We start from the raw sequence: 21577 nt of genomic DNA, 5'->3' as shown, positions 1-21577 counted from the left end.
AATTCAGGGAGGTATAAATGTTCAGTGATCATTATTTTGTTCCTGTCAAGGGCCTATTTTTGAGTGTCCATTGCCAATGGGAAAGACTTTTGTGATGAACGAAAAGCTCTTTTAAAATCCAACTGCTTTGATTGGTTGTGAGAAATGTTACACTATGTAAAATCCACGTTGGCTGCCTTCTCAGTAAAAGTCGATGCTTTTAACTTGGAGAAAAAGGGCCTCACTAGCAGGCTCAATACCTGGGTCAGCCAGGATAACCCCCATATCCTGATTACTGACACTGGGTGCCCTCTGGAACATAGGCCAGCAATAAAAATGGCTTCAATGAGCTCCTGGCTGCCCCAGACAGAAGCTGTTACCACATGAAGAAAGACTTCAGCTGTGTGCAGGCAGTTGGCACATTTTGCTGTATGCACAATCTTTGTATGATGCTTCATACATATTGACTGATTTTACGCCATATAGAAGTATTTGCTCAAATCTTCAATTGTGCCACTAAATCATTCACATACGAATAACAACCAGTCGTGATTGTTTCACAGCCAGGAAAGCATAGATGTGTTTGTAAGCTCCAGTCTGAAAGATTGATGGTGAGAAAGGGGAGGTAAGATGTACGAAAGAAAATGTGAGAGAGACAAGCAAAAAACAATTGAATCACGTGAAAGGGTAAAACAAACAAACAAAAAAGGGATTTTAAATCTTTAACTGATACTTCAGGTTGAGAACAAGCCCCGACCACCCCCGCCATCACACGTCTATGAATATGTCTTCCATTATTACTATTGACTCCTGGGCCATAAAGAATGAGCTCTGCATGAAGCCCTCCCCGAATTATGCAGCTACTCCTGAAGGGCAACCGGCTTGTGAACTCACAAACAAACAAAGCTTTCGCTGCGAGGAGAGCAAACGTTCAATATTTACGTAGAAGAAATAGTGCCACATCGAAAAGAAAATACAATTACAAAAAAAAAAAACCCTCTCCTAATGATTAATGATTAAATATCAAATTTCCTACACAAACATTAACAAGTACATCTCATTGTGGCAAACTGACATATATTCATCTGGTAATATTAAATATTTGTTGGAAACACTTCTGCTTGATGATCGAACAAACGCAGTCAGTGTTTTTGCTTCTTCTCAGGAATAGATACAAACATTTACACAATCACACTGAACTGCTCATACTGAAAACATTGCTGATGTGTCAAAGCATTCTATATTTCATTGTTTAATACATTTTGTGGAACTAAAAGTGCACCTTGACAAAATCTTCAACACTTCATCTTAACACATATACGTTACATATGCGTTTATGTTTGTTGTATCTGACTGCTCTCTTGAGTAAAATAAACTTCCACAGATCTATGACGTATTTGCACCAATCAGTAAAAGGAATCAAATGAGGAATGCTTGTTTTGAACCAAAACTCTGCACACATAATTTACACTAAGAACATTATTTTATTTTTTGTTTGAGTCAAATAAATTCACGCCGATAACAAATATTATTGATCAACTTTATTTGCAATGGTTCATAAGCAAGAAATATATTATTCTGTGGATTAGTTTTTGTCACCAAGACAATTATTTTGGAATATCCATGTGTGTATGTGTGTGTGTGTGTGTGCGTGCGCGTGTGTGTTTAGACGAGGGACACTTTGATAAATGGGCAGTTTATGGTGCTGTCACACGTGATGTCTATGGGGAAATAGCCACAAACACTAGTGTGTGTGTGTGTGTGTGTGTGTGTGTGTGTGTGTGTGTATGTTTGTAGAAGTGGGGGAAGTGGGTGGGATGCTCTGGTCATCTGATTGCAAAGCTGCAGTCTGGTGCATGATTAATCAAACTGATTGGATGGGGCAAATATGGTTTGTGATAGCACAAAGAGGGAGAGGGTCACAGAAAGGAATTGATTGCTCTGTTGAGGTGTGTGGGTTTGTTTGTAGTGCCGCGGATGTGTTTGTGTGTGTGTGTGTGTGTGTGTGTGTGTGTGTGGGTGTGTACTGCAACCAAGCGCATGTGTGTATGTGAGCGGGTGTGTGAAGGTGCCAAGTTGTGTATAAAGTGGAGCTGCCGTATGTTTGAGGGCCAGGGGTCAAATAAATGGAACATGAAAGACTAAAAACGTAGCGCAGCGGTGCTGACACAGCCACAAACCTGTTAATATCTCACAGGGGCCACACACGCACGCACACACACACACACACGGGAGAACAAACAAATATATCTTAAAGTGGTACACGACGTTTGAGTAATTGAGCCGCTGCATTGCAGCTTTGTAATCGCTGACGAATCTTTACGTAGTCTTTGTCCCTGAACAATGGAACGCGGGGACTAAGTTGTCACTCGTGGGGACTGTTGAAGGGGGGCTTGTAGCAGCACAAGAGTGGTACCACCTGCTCTGAGATCAACACACTGACACGTATAAGTCGCTTTTAATATGCTTTGATGAAAGTGTGTTAACTGTGTGCGCAACCTAGGACGGAAACGTAATCACTTTGACTAACCTTTTACTCATCTTCCAAATCGCCTCAAATGGCCAGTGTGTGACAATGTGACAGTTGGGTTCAAGTGTGTGCCACCACATTGTTGTTTGTGGCTGTTCAACTCAATTTCTGGCCAAGTAGGTAAGTAAATCATATTTAAATGTCTAGAGCAGGGATTTCCAAACTGTGGTTGCAGGACTGCCCCTCCAGGGGGTGCACCAAGAGTATCCATCCATCCATCCATTTTCTGAGCCGCTTCTCCTCACTAGGGTCGCGGGCGTGCTGGAGCCTATCCCAGCTGTCATCGGGCAGGAGGCGGGGTACATACACCCTGAACTGGTTGCCAGCCAATCGCAGGGCACACAGAAACAAACAACCATTCGCACTCACAGTCATGCCTACGGGCAATTTAAAGTCTCCAATTCACGCATGTTTTTGGGATGTGGGAGGAAACCGGAGTGCCCGGAGAAAACCCACGCAGGCACGGGGAGAACATGCAAACTCCACACAGTCGGGGCCGGGGATTGAACCCAGGTCCTCAGAACTGTGAGGCTGACGCTCGCACCAAGAGTAATAGCAGAAAAATACTCTTCCAATTGAATATACCATCAAAGATCGAGTGTTTATTTTATCATGTGTTTTGATTTGATTAGAATGATTAAGCATTGGGGCATTGCCATTTGGTTAGATCACCTTTTTAATATTTTTTAAAAACATTTTTTATTTTAAGGGTCAGTCCAAGGTAGCAGTGGTGTGTAGCTTAATAAGGTTGGGGAAAGGTGGTCTCGAGGGGTTCTCATTTTTGAGTTAAGGGACCATTTATGGGGGAGAATTCTTTTCCCCCAAGGACCCATAAACCTAACATCAATTAAACATGACTACTATGTGTAAATGCCATAGGAATTAAAACATTGTTTCAGAAATGTTTCATCAAAAAGTCCTAATGTTAGGATGAATTCATATTTTATAGATATTTCTGAGAATAAAGTCTTACTTTTACATGAACAAAGATGTGTATTGTTGGGATCAAAACTTGGAATCGTAAGAGAAAAGAAAAATCCTATTTTTCAAACATAAACTCAGAACTTTATCCTTGTAATGTTACATATTTTATTCTGAAAAATATTATTTCACTCTCTAAAATATAGGACCCAAAAAAAAAAAAAAAAATATATATATACCTTTTGTTCTTGAAAAAAAGACCATGCAGGGATGTCAGATTTATGTGATGACCAGTCAAAATCATATCAGAGCTTTAAATTTGCCTGAAGCTAAGGTCGAAAGGAGTCCTTGTTTATTATATTTCTTTTACTGGCTTGCCAGTCCCCACAGAAAGGTATTCACTTTTTAAAATGCTGCCACATAATAAACAAACCCCCAAGCTATGGCTCCTGGCCCCCCTGGGTGTCGGCGGACCCCAGTTTGAAAACAACTGGTCTAGAAAATCTGTCATTGTAAAAGCAATGTTGCGGCGAACAGGAGGGTGCTATAATAATAATAATAATAATAATAATAAAGAGTATATACAGTTATACTTTCTAACTACAAAAGCATTAATCAAAGTCAGTTTTGTGTCATGCACCCCACCATCCTTGTCAGTCACACATTGGATGTGAAAACATTTTATCATGCTCAGTGTTCGGAGTACTTATGAACAACCTGTCAGGCTTTATTCTATCCAATCCGTAAGACATAAAGATCATCCCCAAAAAATCATTTTCTTGTCTCTGCCTCTGATAGCTCCATTAAGTCAGTTCCACCCTTTGAACCCATAGGCAGGTGTTACTGTAATTAGCCGTTATTTGACTATCAAAAGTCAGCAGTTGATTAAATGTCCCCTAAAGCGGCGCGCGGAGCACTTTCCCTCTGAGCCATGCCCCATAATTTCAAAAGCTTCTTGCGACCTGCTGTGGGCCTTTCAGGTCTATGAGACGCCGCTTCCGACCGCTGCTAAAAGCCTGTTGCCGGCGGTAATCAAAACTGATAATCTTATGGGAGAGAAAAGGCTTGGGGTGAGAAAGAGAGTGAAAGAAAGGCTCGGAACTCAAGCAGAGAGCCTTCCATTACAAGTTTGTTGTGGCGCTGAGGGGGTCGGTGGCCAGCAAGTGGTGAAAAATGCTGGCTTCTTAAGGCAAGTGAATGGCACCTCTTTAGTGATTAGGAGCGGCAATAATTTGGCACCCCTACCTGTTACCCCTAAATCCAGTTTATTGCTAATTTATTTACCTGTTATTTTAGACATACTTGACAGCAGTCACCTGTTAAGAAGGCCTGTTTGTCAGGCAGGTATGCCCATTAGCTTGGGATCTTAAATCAGCCACACAATGGTGCATGAGGAGGGGGTGCAAAAAAGGTTGGGTACAGATAACACCACGCAGTTATCCTGACCGAACAAGGAAAAATATTTCTTTCTGCTCCAGAAAATAATTAGATTTTAATCCCCCCGGAGTGGTACTTAATTAATGCGTTTCTTTTTTTTTTTTACTTTAAGACTGGCTAATCTGCTTTTGTGCTCAGCTGTGAAAATCCAGTACACTCAGGAAAAATAAAGCCCACCAGCTTTATTTATAGAGAGGAACTGATTGTGTCTAAAAATATGTGATTTTTTTATTTTCTGTAAAATCAAATGTAACCTTTGAAGTAATTTTCATGATCTTCACTCAATGATGACAGGATTTTTTTTTTTTTTTAGAGGAGTGGGTCTTGGACTAATTTTGATGCGGATCCAGATAAGTGTGTGATTTTATTTTCAAGTTCAATATTTTGAAGAATAAAAATATATTTTCTCCATGTTCTCAAATGATTCTCCCATTTTATTGCAAGACTGCATTATTTACACATTTCCTAGATTTCTCAGTGAGTAATGCATATGTTAAAATTCAGGCTCTACTGAGCGGCATTCAATTTTGTTTCCCAGTGTAAATTGCTGACTGACCTTTTTAATGGCAAAATTTCTTTTCATTGAGCAAAGCCATTAATATCCAACTAAATATTTGACTAGATATGGGTTTGTATTAGAATAAATCACGTCGTATACACGCAAATATATTCCCAAAAGTGTGTGTGTGTGTGTGTGGGGGGGGGGGGGGTTAATCACTCAGACTGGTTAATGTTGTGGATAATACTCCCCAGGGAAGTATTCTTTGTGAAAATATGAGCTTCTCCATCTGAAATGTCACAGCTGAGATTAGTCTTTGGTTCCTGTATAAAGTTTATTCCCATGGTATATGGAAAGCGAAATGGCTTTTGGCGTTAATGTAGCAGAGTGAAGAAGCACAAACAAAATATGTAAATGTATATAAAGATTTGACTGGATCATTACATTTGCCTATTGAATTTTCTCTGTGAGAGTCTATTACCTGAGTCAATAAGCTGCACGGAGGAACAAAAAGCAGAGTTGCATTGTATAAAGTGAGCCGGCCCATGTCGGCTTCTGTCTATGAAGGCTTGAATGAACACAACACGGCTCGCTCTCCGGGAACCGCAGTCAACTGTTACCATCACTTGCAATGTAACTAAGTGAATAAAAGGATTATCCACCATGAATTAGTACTAGGACACACACTCAGTGAGTGCGCGTGTGCGCGAGTCTCTGTCATTCTCCCACCTCTCCTGGGATCCCCCACTCGGCCTAATCATTGTTTCTCCAACAGATAATCTCCATGTCGTCGTCGGTGTCTCTACGTGCTGTCGTGTATGTGTTAATTAGTAGCGAGCGGGCTGAGGGTGCTCTTCCTCTAATGGCTTAATTAGGGGTGACGGCCTCGATACATGTTTACTCAATTAGCCATCCTTTTTTTTAATTACCCCATTGGAAGCCAGTCAAATGTCCTTGTTAGCTCAGGGAAAGATGATTCCCTGTGTGTGTGCGTGGTGTTTTTGTTTACTATTATTGGTGAGGGAGATGACAAGTCTTAGTCTACTTTTGTAAAGCAAATGATGTGTTAAAAAATGGACCTCTGCACTATGAGGGATTAAAACTGTGTTTCCCACCCTAAAAGTTTGAATATCTACAAATTAATGTAACGTATTGGACTTAACATATTGTCTTTGGCTTCAAATATTTATTTTGAATTCGTCCTTTAATGGCACAAATATACATTGGTTCTATATGAAGAGTCTTTTTATGTAAGAACAAAACATGCCAACATTCACTTCTATGAATGCTGGGTGCCGGGCCACATGCTTCAGATTACTATTGGTCTCATTTCCCGCAGATGTAGTCATTAATGATCACGTCTATGCTATAAAAAGAAAGAAAGTGACATCTCATGGTGAGCAAGATTGATGGTTGCTTTAAAATGGAGGCGTCCAGGGCCGCTGCTATTGTTTCTCCCTTCGAGCGCCGCCACCTAAACCCCCCTAACGCCTCCTTGATGTGGATTAGGGCCAGCCGTTTATTTAACAGTTCATTTGAGCAAAGGGCCGAGCAAGGTGAAGGTGGTGGGAGGGGAGTTGAGGAGGGCCGGGGGGGGCCGGCAGGAGGTCTGTGCTATGCCGTGGCGGGACGTCCCTTTGCAGGATAGTGCCAGGCTGCGCTGCGGGGAGACGAGACAGAGCCTCCCCAGTGGACTAATGCCCTGTAATGAAGATTAAGACTTAGTCAAAGAGTGTAGTGTTCAGCGGCGATTGGAGGGATAGATGGGAGGGGGTGGAAGGTGGAGCAGGGAGAGGTAAGTGAAGAGAAAGCAAGGGCAGAGGCAGAGACACTGTTTTTACACTATAAAGGATTCAAACGATAAACCATGCCGTGAGTAGAAACATAAAAATAAACCTTCAGAATTACGAGTTCAAACATGAATTTCCTCATCATTGTTTGTAATGTGCCCCGCATTTTTTCTTGCTTAGCAGCAGCACCGTTTTTCAACGAATCCTCAATTTAAAGCTGAAGTTTGCAGTTTTAAAAGAACAAACACTTTTTGTCATATAGGTTAAAACTGGCTCTATGACCTGACAGCATCATTTTATTCAAATTATCTTTCGAAAACTCATTCCTGTATGGCCCCATCTAATGCCTCTAATTTCACTTGAATTATTATTATCCTTTTAGACCGACTCGGTGTGAGGAGAACTAACCAATCAGCGGGTGTTGAGACAGGAGGCGAGACAGAGGCGCTGTCAATCATGTGCTCATGTGCACATCATCACGAGCCTCACGGGGGACACAGCAGCCTCGCACAAAAGGAAACAATATTAGTTTATTGGCCGGATTATTTAACTATTATTTATTATTTAACCGGGGACTGAAATGTGGCTCGATACATATCTTGCTAGCGTTTTGAAAACTTTAAATTAACCAACGCTAAAATATTGGAATTATTATACAAGAAGACCAGTAATGTCATAGTATTCACAAACTTACTGAATGTCCAATCAGATTGCTCTTATTCTGCTCCCAGCCTCTAGGGGGCGCATTTGCTTCATATGTGGAGCTTGTTATGATGCGCTGTGATGTACTTACAAGTGTTTTTCAATATATCTTTCAGTAATTATATTCAATCTCCACTGCCCACCCATTTTATATTTTGTGCCTTTTTGTGCCCACCTCTGTCGCTGTGAGAACTCTTGTGTGCTCAGAGAACAGCAGCCTCAACACACACGCTATGCTTCACTTAGCACTCTGTGGCTGAAAGCTCCCCGAAGAGTTGTTCGGCACAGACCCACTGCGTCTCATCCTTCACTTCCATCAATCTACTTTTCTTATTTTTTTTTTTTTAATGTCGGTGCAAATGTTACATACTTCTGGCAGCTAAAACATGGAAGCTTCATATTGGAAAGATTCTGATGGACGTTTAGGTGGGTGGGTGGAGAACGGGTGATTTTTTTTTATGATTATTATTATTTTTTTACATGACCTTGTGTTGGCGGGGCCACCCTGGCTGTCTCTCACCCCAGACAGACCGTGTCTGTAACTTGGCTGCCAGGTCTTGCCTCTCTTGGGCATTCTGGCATTCCTCCCCATCAAATTCCCCCCACTTCCAGTCTCCAGTCTCCGGCTGCCTCTTGTCCTCTGCAGGTTTCCATTCCTCACTCACTTTCTTTGTCTGAAAAACTAAAAACTTAAAAAAAAAAAAAAAAAAAAAAAACGAAAATAAAACGGTCTCTATGAACTGACAGCAGAATATTACTAAAATGATCTTTTGAATAATCATTCCTCTTTGGCCCCATATAATGCCTCTGATTTTAATTGTAATTATCATTTCATCCCGACTCGGTGCGAGGAGAACTAACCTCATTCCCCATTCCCGTCTCATCCTTCACTTCTATCAATCTGCTTTTCTTTTAAAGGTTATTTTTTTTGCGCAAATGTTACAGGTTATTTTTTTGTGCAAATGTTACATACTTCTGGCAGCAAAAACATGGACGCATCATACTGGATGGATTCAGATGGATTGTTAGGTGGGTGGGTATAGGTATTTTTCTACCAACATGCAGCTAACTCTGATGACATCTCTATGGCTCTTGTACTTTTTGTCTTGAAGTGACAAAGCCATCCATTCCCATAATTTTAAAATCATAGCACATATTTAATATGGCAGCACAGTGGACGACCGGTTAGCACATCTGCCTCACATTTCAGACGACCCAGGTTCGAATCCAGCCTCACCTGTGTGGAGTTTGCATGTTCTCCCTGTGCCTGCGTGGGTTTTCTCCGGGCACTCCGGTTTCCTCCCACATTCCAAAAACATGCATGGTAGGTTAATCGAAGACTCTAAATTGCCCGTAGGTGTGAATGTGAGGGCGAATGGTTATTTGTTTATGTGCCCTGCGATTGGCTGGCGACAAGATCTTGGTGTACCCCGCCTCTCGCCCGAAGATAGCTGGGATTGGCTTCAGCACCCCTGTGATCCTGGTGAGGATAAGCGGTACGGAAAATGCACAGATGGATGGATATTAAATATGACATTGAATAAGCTGCCCCGAGCAAATGATAAAATGTAAGTCAGTGAAGCAGTGTTACAGAGAAAACACACAAAAACGGTACTCCCCCCTTGTAGAAGTGGGCTTTTAAATGCACCCAGACATTCTCACACAAAGATGAACCTTTTATCTTTCTTGTCTGACATGGAAATATTTTTGACAAGCAGGACCACACAACTCTGTTCTCCGCCTTCACGCGGCCGCCTGGTCTCCGTGGCAACGCCTCGTGGGTCATCGAGTTATACCACCAAGGCTTGACCGAGGCCTGCCTTCTGCATTCACTCTGTCTGCTTTAATGGACTTGCCGCTGCCTTGATAGACAAGACAGCGTGTGTGTGCGTGTGTGTTTGTGTGTGTGCGCGCACGCATGCAGTGTCAGTACTTTGGGAAATGATTAGAAAAACTAATTATCCACCTAGATTAAAAAAGTCCAGGAGTGCTGTATTTCTAGAACATCTTATACAATATTCAGAAGGGTTCAGTGAAATTTGTTCGCATGAGAATTTAGAAGGAAATAGTTATGCACTTTATGATGTTTAAATTGGACTTGTTTCCAGCAACAAGTCACCGTGTCTGTGCAACCACAAGTGCAAACACACACGCTACAGTAGAGAGGCCATGCTGCACAGTAAATGACGCATTTTGGCTTTCATATTTCCTCCAGTATGCAAAACATCCATCCATCCATTTCTATACTGCTTGTCCTCATTAGGGTGGTGGTTGACCTTCAGCCTATCCCAGCTGACTTTGGGTGAGAGGCAGGGTAACCACTGAAGTGATCGTCAGCCGATTGCAGAAATATGCAAAACACTCACAATAAGAAGAATACTGCCAATCATTGAGTGTGAAGATTCTACTAAAGGGAAATGACAAAAATGTACTAAAATATTTTACCACAGATAGTTACCCACATTAATTGACCATCGGCTTAAACTACTATTGACAGCAACACAAAATGCTTATACATGTAAGAACGCACACTATACTGCACCTTTAACTTGTATTTACAGTATTCCTATTTGAGTGTGCGTGTGTGTGTGTGTGTGTGTCTTCTTTTTGTTGTGTGACATCTAAAGGGAGAGACATTATTGGAAGAAAAAAAAAATCATGAGAAGGAAAAACTAATTTCAATGAATTAAAAAATGGAATAAATGAGACTAAGAGGAGAGCAGTATCAGCAATAATACCAGAGATGTGCAGTCAGTCGCATACAGACAATGGCCATTGGAAGCTAAAAGTGGTTCTCAGTAAACAAACACACACACACTCTCTCGCTCTGTCTCTCTCTCTCACACACACACACAGACACACGCACACACACACAACCACACACACACACTGACCTTTGAGGCATAATGACAGTATACTGCAGTAGCCACTGCTGTAAAAGTTCCCACAGACAAGCCAGGCATGACGGCCGTTCGAATTCTCATTCCTTCTTTACCCGTCTTCCATTTCCAAAATGCCTTTCAAATACTCTTTTGACTTTGACTAGATCTTCTGAAAATCAAGAATATTGGACGGCAGTCCTCAAGGGTGCCTACAGAGCCATCAAAGAAATATTATACTCTGATGTGATTATTGCAAACTTGATAGACACTTCTGACAAGTGTTGAAACACAAAGGCAATATATTGTGGATTTTGAGAGTGGAATATACAGAGAGGTTACATACAGATGTGTAACACATTTTTCCCGCCCTGGATGGTTATCACCACAACCATTTGAATTAACATATATTATTTTTGACTATACATATATATACAGAAAATGACATAGCATATACAAGTGAGCATTCCTTGAGTTAAGATGCGTTCAACTTCATTTGTGGATGATCAAGTCAGTGTCAGGAGGCAAGCGTATGATTTGAAAGATTATCCTGTGCCACAAAGCAAACATTCTTCAACATGCAGGATTTTGAATATGTGAGCACAATCTCGGAATATTTGGGTGTGTGAGTGTTTTGGGGGTTTCATCTTATGCAGCCATATAAAAACACGTCACTCAGGCCCTATTAAAACGTAACCCTGCCCAGCAGAAGAAAGAGAACCATATCATCATTAAGTCATCTTGGGGCAAAGTGAAAACCACAAATAACCACACACATACACGCACACGCAAATCAAACGTGAAATACATAACACTCCTCCCCTTCGTTTGATTTAGTTGCTTACTGTTGGAGAATGACAACAACACATTCAATATCTTCATGATTGGATTATCTTTGTGTGTTCCACCTATATGTCTCTACATCCATCACTCTACTATATGTATCCATCACTACCTACCACTTATAAGCAGTTCTTCGTCAATATGCACACCCATCTATTCGAGCTATTTATAGTCCAAACCTACCAACATACATACCTGCCAGCCTGCCATTTTATCGACCTATTGTATCTACCAAAATCCATTCATCTGTACAGTGGAACCTCGGTTTTTGTATGCCCTAGTTTTATTACGATTTGTTTCTTTTTCGTCAAAGTTTTGTCCCAGTTTTCGTACATCTATGCGTTTTTTTTGTACACAAAATGTGACTCTGCCATTCAATTCCCTCAACCTATGCACATTCATCAGAAGCATGTCATAAGTTGTAAAAAAGGGTTGAACAGACGGCAAGGTGTACTTGATTAACAATTCAAGGCAATAACCCTCCCACGTCTGCTCAGCAACATCGGCGTAACACCATCCGATAAAAAGTCAGACCTTCAAAATAAAAGCAAGCTATATAATAACCCAAGATAAACAATCACAAAATAGTTTGAGTATGACTGCTAAATAAGACAGCCATGGGGCCAAAGGACGTGTGGCAAAACTTTTGTTATACTGGTATGCTTTTATTTGAAAGGCCTGACTGCACCCCAACTTGGCCGAGTGTTGCCAGGCAAATCTGGAGGTTTTATTGGCTTGACTTGTTAGTAAACAATTGAACTGTGGAATACGCTTTGCTGTCTCGTGAACCCTTTATCACACAATTTGACAGAAAGTTCCAAATGCCACATATTTGCAGAGGAAAGCGAGAAACACAATAGAATTGAAGAAATAACTCGTAACAATGTATGAAAAATGGCTCCTTCATCTCCCTTTATCGTCTTCCATCTGTCATCAATTCTTCAATAAAAGTAAAAGTGTATTTTAAATGTTCATTTGTCTACTTCAACAGTCATTGATATTCATTTCAAACTGCTTTATGAATGTAAAATACAGCTATTAATTAATATTTTTTGGTATTTACATTCCAGACTCTGAACGGATTAATTGGATTTCACCTCTACCTCACCAACCTCCATTTATCCTTCCACTATATGTTCCTCTGATACTCTAACCATCCATCCCCAAAAGTATTATTTGACCATACAGTATGTTACAAAGTTTCAAAACCATGCAAAAATCATATTTACACTATACATAAATGGGAAAACTCCAATGGAAGAAGTTTTAGGCAAAATACTTGTTTTCTTTTATATGGCAAGACTGGCCTGTACAGTTTTGCGGCTTATTTTTTAATTAATTTTAATTACTACAACTCGGTCAAAACTTAACAAAACAAAAACGTTTTAGTGCAATATGTTCTTTTAATTTTTTGCTAGTGTTTGGACCCTTCTCTTTTCTTTGGATCATACCTCCACAGTCTTCATTTCAAGTTTGAGCCCCAGGGATCCAAGCAGCAAGCCAAGAGCATTCACACCCAACACACAGATACACACGGATACACACAGATACACACACACACACGCACACACAGCTACATATCCCTGTTACCGTGGGGCACATGTGACGTTCAGCACTATGAAAAATGACTTGGTCCCGTCGCACACCAGGGTGGCAGTGATTATAATATCCAGATAATCATTTCAAACAAATTATCATAATTATCAATCAATCATGAGCCTATTTCAGAGGGAGGAATAGGGGATTGAGGTGGAGTTGGCAGGAGGTAAACTATGGCCTGAAGCCATAGATCACTTTTGTGACCCATGAGCCTCCCTCTGTCCACATAATAGCCCTCATACATTTCGGGTCATTTAGCGATCCTACTTAGAAACTCCTTTCTCTAGCTTATAATATGGAGAACAAAAAAAAAAAAAAAAAAAAAAAAAAAAAAAAATGAGATTCATACTCGAGTGTATGCACATGCACGCCCACAGCTGCAGCTGAATCCCATTTGGCTGTAATGTCTTTCAACATAGAGTGGGGAAAATCTTCTCTAAGGTTACAGTTCATTTCACCCCCTGTCATACTCCCATTTAGGACTCACGACCCATTCAAAACACATTTAACACATACTTTTGATCTGGAAATGACTAGTAATAATTACTGCGAGAGCTTATCTGTCAGACAATCCATTAATTACTGTGCGGAGAGCATCATGGAGTTTTGAAGACAAGCATACACCCAAATAAGTGGCCAAGTGTGACAGAGTAACAGAAATCTCAATGACATTTTTCACTTTAGCAGTTAACCTCCCGTGAAAAGCAACATGAACTGATTTAATCTGAAGGCTGAGTGAACAGAGCGCAGGAAGAGAAATCAAGAAAGGAATCGAGAGAAAGATAGTAGCCTTCGGGGTGAGATGATCGTCTTGGGAAAAAAGCAATCAGTGCTCATTGATTTTCTCTGCTGCCTGAAAGGGTGTCTATCTGGAAGTCATTATCTGCCATCTGATCTGCGCGAGTGTTTACACACATCAGGGTGGACAGCAGCGCGCTTCTGAAGATGAGGATTAGCACAGAGACACACACAAAGCATAGACTGTCTTCAGCACCACCCCCCATCTTTATATCGCCTTTAAATCCATGGACTCTAAAAAAGAAACAGCCCTTCTGACACCCTATTAACTTCCACTGACTTGGGTGTGTGCAAGGGAGAATACATGTAAGCAGGGCCTAGACAGCTAAACAGACGGATAGTCAGGTTTTGTGTGGTCGGACCAGACCAAATCAAACAATCCCCGATACTTTCCCCAATGGCCTCTGATAGCCATCTATAGCTCGAACAACATCGTCCTGTCTACGGAGCAAGCCAGAGTGCCAAGGAATGAGCAGAGGATGAATGCAGTAAGTAGAGAGGGGATTCAGATAGCAGATCTATTTATTTTCCGTCTGCGTGCAGACGGGAGGATGCACATTTTCTCACGTGTGCTTTCAATACGGCTCGATCCGCGTTTTCAGAAACTGAGGATACAGCAACAAGACTTGAAAAGACAAGACCTTTAAACCTCCTCTTTCACACAAACAGATACACAGTGTAGTTTATACTGTATACTGTGTATAGTTTGTGCTTTGTATTTTTTTAAATGGTCAACTAGAATATGCAGTGATGACATAATTTAGCGGTAATTAGCAACAAAGTTACACACACTCATTGTAGCTCTTTTAGCAAATGCCACATGACAAACTGGTAAAGAATAGAGGCATGCAATAACAATTATTTAATGTGTTCCAAAGCTATAACTCAATTAACAAGCCTTGCCTTAATCAAGCATAACGATGGTGAAGGCAGGAGAAGTCATTGTTTACGAGCGTGTGCATGTGTGTGTGTATCATGTGGATGAATGAGTCATGTCATAAGAAATGGCTCATGCATAATTTCATTCATATTCATAACAGGCATGTGGCCTGCTGCCACCCGGTGAGGGCCTGCCGTGACTCACACTCTGCATAATGACCTGTGAGGAGCCAGTGTGTTTATTTAATATTCTGCCGGTAATTGTACGGTTTTGCAGCATTTAATATGATGTGTGTTTCCGCGCATGTGTGTTGGGGTTCTAGAAAACAATTTCTCCGCATTGTACTAATGTAGGAAAAGGGCAGCAGTTTAAACATCTTGTGATAATTTTTTAAAATAATCTCTGGGAATACAACAGGATTACAATAAATGTAGTAGTCAGTGTCTTGCATGCCTGCAAAAAAACTTTGACTTTAAATTGAAATTAATAAATCAATATAATTCCCCGGGCGCTTCAGCTGCCCCCTGCTCCAGTGTGTTCCACTAACATGTGTATGTGTTCACTGTGATGGGTTAAATGCAGAGAACAAATTTCATGTGCATGCATGCATGTTCATGACAAGAAAAGATTCTTCTTCTTCTTCTTCTTCTTCTTCATAATGTTCGAATAATGATTGATGGGATTAGGAAACGTTGCATTAGGGATCTTCAATTATTTCACATTTTAAATAATGTAGATGCATTTGCTTGGGAAAAGGGGGAACACTGGAAAGTTGAAAAACCGAATGCAGTGAACCCTCGTTCATCACGGGAGTTCATCGCGAACCCACACAGAAAATGCGAAAATCTGTGATATAGAGAGACCACATAAAACACTTGTTTGAAAAAAAATAAAATAAATAAATATACACCATCATGACCATGTCTTAAACAAATACAGGAGCTTAAGTTTTAGTAATTCTGTTCAATGAACAAAAGTTCATGTTTACATCGCAGCTGTGCGCGTGAAATGCGTTCGGGGACACTGTGTAAACGGGAGCGAGTGTATTCTTTGGTACACAATTGTAAAAATTGATAACTAAGAAGTTTTATTTGTATCATAATGCTTTAGTTAAAGCTCGGTATGATCACACTGTCATAATATGGAAATTATTTTGTTTTGTAATATTACATAAGATAAAATATTTTGTTAATATAATCAGCCAGAGCTGCTAGGAATGCAAAGTTATCATTGTCCTTTCATCATCGTTCCTGTCATACTGTGTTGTGTGTTTTGTGGATGCACATGTGGTATACTGTGTCACACTGAAGTGGTGTCGTCGTCGTCGTCTTCTTCCTCATTTTGGGCCATCTCTTCCAGTAGACTTTAGTGCTGCCCGGCATGTTGTGACACAACATGGTACTACGCTTGTTTTTTTACACTTCCTTTTTTCCCATTTCAAACCTCTGTGCTTTGTATTTGTACAGGTAGTTATGGTACTGTACTTGTATTATAGTTTATAATAGGAGATTTCTCAAACATCTCAAATCCAACATCATTAGTCAACCTAAAACCCTCACATAATTTATTGCTCATCGCTCATTTTGATGTCACTCCGCGACCCCCATTGCCAGTGACCTCAGCTGCCGCCATGCCTTCATGGTTTCACGGAGGTTCTCGCAGAGAGTGTCCACTTGGTTAGGGCCATTGTTCTTTCATGGACCATTAGATGGACATGCACCCCAGCACTGGCCTGTCCTGACCTGGCGACACTAGCTGTTAAGGCGAGCTGCCAAGTCTCTTCAATAAATTCACCACCTCATAAAGTGATCATCGACTGGCTAATGGGATGTATCGCTCTTGTGTGCCAGTGTCAGTGTATTGTTTTGCTTGAAGGTTTCCTAAAGTGCAGCTTTTCTTTTTCTGAAGAGTGGTGTTTCAGAGTCTGAGATGTCTTACTGGTCAGCAATACTGTACATTCCAAATATGAATATAAATACACACAAAAGAAGAAGGCCGTTGGAACTCGATTGGAAATTGGGAATTTTCAAGCACTTCTAAAATCTTGTGGGAGAATGTAACGTATTTTACAGGCCAGGTTCCTGCTATTGAATGACAACACTTACAGAAAACTTGGGTCTGCTAATGTTTGGGTACATTATGACATCGTCCTGTTGCTCTTTCCACACAATCGGACATATTGTTGCATTGACAATCACCTTTGCAGCACGTGTGCACAGCTGACTCATTTGACACAAAACCAACACAAAGCTGACTAGACTTGTATGAACAGGTCCTACCTTTTTGACGCAGCTGTCAGGAGAAGATTCTTCTTGGTCATTCATCATCTGAGAAGAAAAAGAATTATGATTATGAGAACCTCAATTGAAATAATTTAAGCATAGAAATAGAATATTGATCCCTGTTGTGGCAGGGGTTGTGACATGAGCACGGGGTGTTCACAGTACATCGCACATACCCTTTGGGCAACAAATGTGACCGGAGGGATATAATAATGGACTGAGAGGTCACCAAAACATACACAAACACACAGAAGCAAATATAACGCTGCGCACGCCCCTCCTGATGAATGAACACCCCACAGATTTGACGTTAATTCTCCGCTTCAGCGTTGCAGGAAATTTAGCTGAGACTGTGTCTACGTGTGTGCGTATAATTAAGCCTTCAAGCAATATTTACTGGGGGCAGATAGGTAGTAGAATGCCCCCAGTGTCTGGCACAGGAAATGAGGGAATGATGAAGTGATGAGGCTACTCTGCTGCAATAAGAGGTACTTCACATTAAATGCTAAACCAGAGCCTCATTTGATGTCTTCTTCCTCTCCCTCTCCGACTCCCATCGAAGGCAAGTGATGATCAAAAAGGAGGTGCCGACAGGTTCCAGAGTAGTTTTAGATGGCGTGACTTTTTGGGGGGGAAGTTATTGTAAAACATCTTCAAGTGCAGACACATGGCAAGGTAGCCTCCGTTGTCGTGCTTCCATTTGCCCTTTTAACAGCTGGTTTGCTGTTTGGCTACTCACAGTAGAGAAGACAGGAAAAGTTTGCAGTCCATTAGGAATGAGCAAGAGACATTTATCTGATGCAGAATCTGTGATGTTATTCTTTGCCATACAGCTACTTCTTTCATGCACTTTTCGGCAATCATGTCCTAAATCTTACAGCAAATAATGGATGATGGTACACGTAAATGTGCCCAGTCACACGAATCGCCCATAAAGGTGCTCTAATTATTTCTTTTGATAAAGAAAAAAGCTTTGAGCGAAAACCATGGCTTGCAAGTTGTTCAGTTGATTTCCATTTATAAACTTTTTTTCCTAAAGTAGAAAATTGATACATCCCAAAAGTGGTACAGTCAGATACATTTTGTGTGAAAAAACATTGTTACATAAACACCCGGGTTTAAATCCGGCCTCGCCTGTGTGGAGTTCGCATGTTCTCCCTGTGCCTGCGTGGGTTTACTCCGGGTACTCCGATTTGCTACCACGTCCCAAAAACATGCATGCTAGGTTAATTGAAGACTCTAAATCGCCCCTAGAATGGTTGTTTATTTATATGTGCCCTGCAGTTGGCTGGCGACCAGTTCAGGGTGTACCCCACCTCTCGCCCGAAGATAGTTGGGATAGGCTCCAGCACGCCCGCGACCCTGGTGAGGATAAGCGGTACAGAAAATGAATGAATGTTACACAAAAAATGACAACATATAATAGTAACTCCACAAGAATCTGCCACAGAAGGCAAAGGCAGAGGAAATATGAATAAAAATCATAGAACTTCATGGTACACATGTAATCTGTTCTGGCTGCTCAGTACAATATTGACAAAACGACAAATAAATTAAAAAAACGAACAGAACGTACAGTGGAAAGTGAATTACAGTTCATGTAAAATGACTCACCTCCCAGATACATGCACCAATGTCCCTCCATATGTTCGTCATACTGCATCCATGCTTTTGTCTTTTGGTTTTAGTTTAAACGTTTTTATTTCTATTGCTTCCAATGGGTAAAAATATTCAAAACTCAAGCAAATTGGAAGTTGATGAGCATCCTGGAACAAATTGCATTTGATTTTCACCATCGATGAAATTGCTCCCAAATGAAACACATGATAAAAAACAAGTTTTCTTTTTTTTTTTTTTTTTTCCCAACTTGGAATGTTAACATTTCTTCAGATTCTTCATTGTTATAAATGGAGATGAGGGGAAATCATTGTGTGTGTGATGGGGGACTTCCCCTTTCTTGTAATGTACCAGCTACAGGTGTTTACAAAACCAGCAGCTTGATTAGTTCGTCAATAAATGCTACCAGGCGTTCAATAGAAAAGGTAATGTAAATATAGGTGATTTTAAAAAAAATATATAGTATAGTAGCCATCACCCTGCTTTCAAAGCACATGTAGACATGAAAGCTTTGTCTTTTTTTTTGTGGGTGGGAGGGAGGTTGAGCAAAAAGGCAATCAAGAAATTGTAAATATAGAGCTACTGCATATGGACTTGTTTAATTGAATTCACTTTTGTTGTCTGAAAAAAATGGTTACTAATACTACTACGATAATACTGTATATCCATTCTTTCAGCAATTATGCAATAATTGATATTCAGAGTGGAGAAAAACCCAGCTATACAGTAGCCTAGTTTACATCACAATATCTGCAGTGTATGATTGAATAAAAGGTATACATAAAGAAATAATTGAAACGTGATTGAATGCCGTTGTATCGATACTGTACTGTGAAAAACAATTTGATGATAGTGACGTCGATATTTTATGTCATTCGCATTGGAGTGAAAAATAGAACTTGTCACAACAGCACATAACTTGGACAGTGATAGTATACCAAGATTACAATGCAAAACATTACAAAGTCGATATCTACAGTATATATTAAAAAACTACGATGACAGTTTGTTTAATTCAAACTAACCAATGGTGAAAATCATACATTTTAACTTCACTGCAATAGGGAAAAATGCAGTAGAGATTCCCTTTCAACAGTGACATACAGTATGCACACGAATACTTAATATGCATAAAAAGTGACACATACTGTATACAAACCAAACACATGTAGATGCAGACAGACAGAAACACCAACAGAACCCAACCATGCAAATAAATACAATTTTAATTAAAGAGGGAAAATGTGATTGGCCACTAACTGGCGTAGCTTTGATTTATTGCACATGTCATTTCAAAGTGACTTTTGCTCTGGCTTGGTGAGACAAGTCCAAATAGAGGCTAGCTTATGTTGAGAAGGAAAGATTTTACACTACATAGACAGAACTAAAATGCCCATTTATTGTGTATCTAGCCTGCTGAGCGCTGACATGTCAATATGTCTCACGGAAAAGAGAAAACACTGCAACGAGAGTAATTAGAAAGTGTGTGTATATGTGTAGCTCTCACGCTGGCCCGTATGACCTCAACCAAAAACAAATCCAGTTAGGGCTTGATGAAAGTGCAGCCACCTGCACAACCATTCCACTCATTAGCAGTATGCATCAATGTGTGTTTATGTATCTCACCATGTCCACGTTGGCTGCTCTCACATCAGGCGGGAGAGAGGTCGACTCCCTCCCATTATTAAAGTTTCAATGCACAGCTTTTGTTATTGGACAGAGTCAGGAGTCTTTCAACGCCACTTTAGCACCATTCGTATTGACATGCCATGATGACCAAGCACACGAAAAGAAAATACAGCATGGAGAGAGAAGTGCGAAGTGACTGAGAGCCTTTGTTTTTGCAAGACGTGTCATAGTCTAAAACACTTGACGGAGTTAAATCCTGCACCGTTCATTTCCAGAACTAAATTAATGTGAAAAGCCAGCAGAAATGCCCCAAGGGGATTATTAGTTTTTTGTATACGGCCCACAATGCACATGTGGTTGTTTGTACCCCCCCGCCGAAAAAAAAATAAAGACTTGCGAGAACAGAATAACACAGAGTAATCTATTTATACAAGTCACAGATGCAAAGGCTATGTTAACGGACATAGCAACAGCAGGAGGAGTTTGACGTGTGCTTGCTCATCATCCTCCTCAGAGGACAACTGGAGGTTTGCGCTGTAGGAAAATGTTAGCTCTGTGTTGCCAAGAACAATTCTCTTCAACTCTGAATAATAAGAAGCAATACGGCACCACGGCCCAATAGATGGCTACGAATGTCACAGAAACCGCAAGTTTCCAAAAAGAACCATCAGCAAACAAACCTCAAGGTTTTTTTTTTTGTTTTTTTTTTAACCAGGGCCCTGTCGGACACAGCCACAGCAAAAAAGCCACAAATTGAAAGTTTTGCTCACATTTATTGGGATCTTTTGCAGCTTCTTGGCATGCAGATTGGACCTTATTTTGGTGGATAGATTATTGATCTTCAGGATGGAGCGATGGGAAAAGAAACGAGGGTCAAGTCTCTCACTGCATATTTTAGCTAATTATCTTGTCAAAAGCCGTGCTGAATGACGGTGTAGGATTATAAGTGGTAGTGTGACACATTTGTAGGAACATAACAAAAAAAGGACAAAAGTGACCCAAACGTTAAAAAAAGACATTTTCCTTTCTTTCCATTCCTTTCAGAGAATTCCACCATTACATGAAAGTGACGTTTCTCTTTGTTAACCATCCATCAGATGGCAGTGTGTCTAACTCTGCTCTACACAAGCATAGTGTACCACTGTGACTGGCAACCCATCAAAAGGGTACTGAAAAGGGGAACGGTTCTGCC

The 21577-nt window shown here is 40.6% G+C and overlaps 1 protein-coding gene across 2 annotated transcripts in view; it reads right to left on the bottom strand.

The window, feature by feature from the left end:
• prdm16 (PR domain containing 16) overlaps positions 1–21577 on the bottom strand; it is a 229936-nt gene that overhangs the window by 86845 nt on the left and 121514 nt on the right. For both annotated transcript variants that reach the window (XM_061682080.1, XM_061682088.1), the window contains exon 3: positions 17137–17184. In XM_061682080.1, coding sequence (XP_061538064.1) covers positions 17137–17184 — 48 coding nt within the window. The remainder of the gene's footprint in view (positions 1–17136; positions 17185–21577) is intronic.

This window comes from Phycodurus eques, chromosome 1, assembly GCF_024500275.1.
Source record: "Phycodurus eques isolate BA_2022a chromosome 1, UOR_Pequ_1.1, whole genome shotgun sequence".
Taxonomy (NCBI): Eukaryota; Metazoa; Chordata; class Actinopteri; order Syngnathiformes; family Syngnathidae; genus Phycodurus; species Phycodurus eques.
The sequence above is the reverse complement of the archived record's forward strand: the minus strand, read 5'-3'. Positions and strand labels throughout refer to the sequence as shown.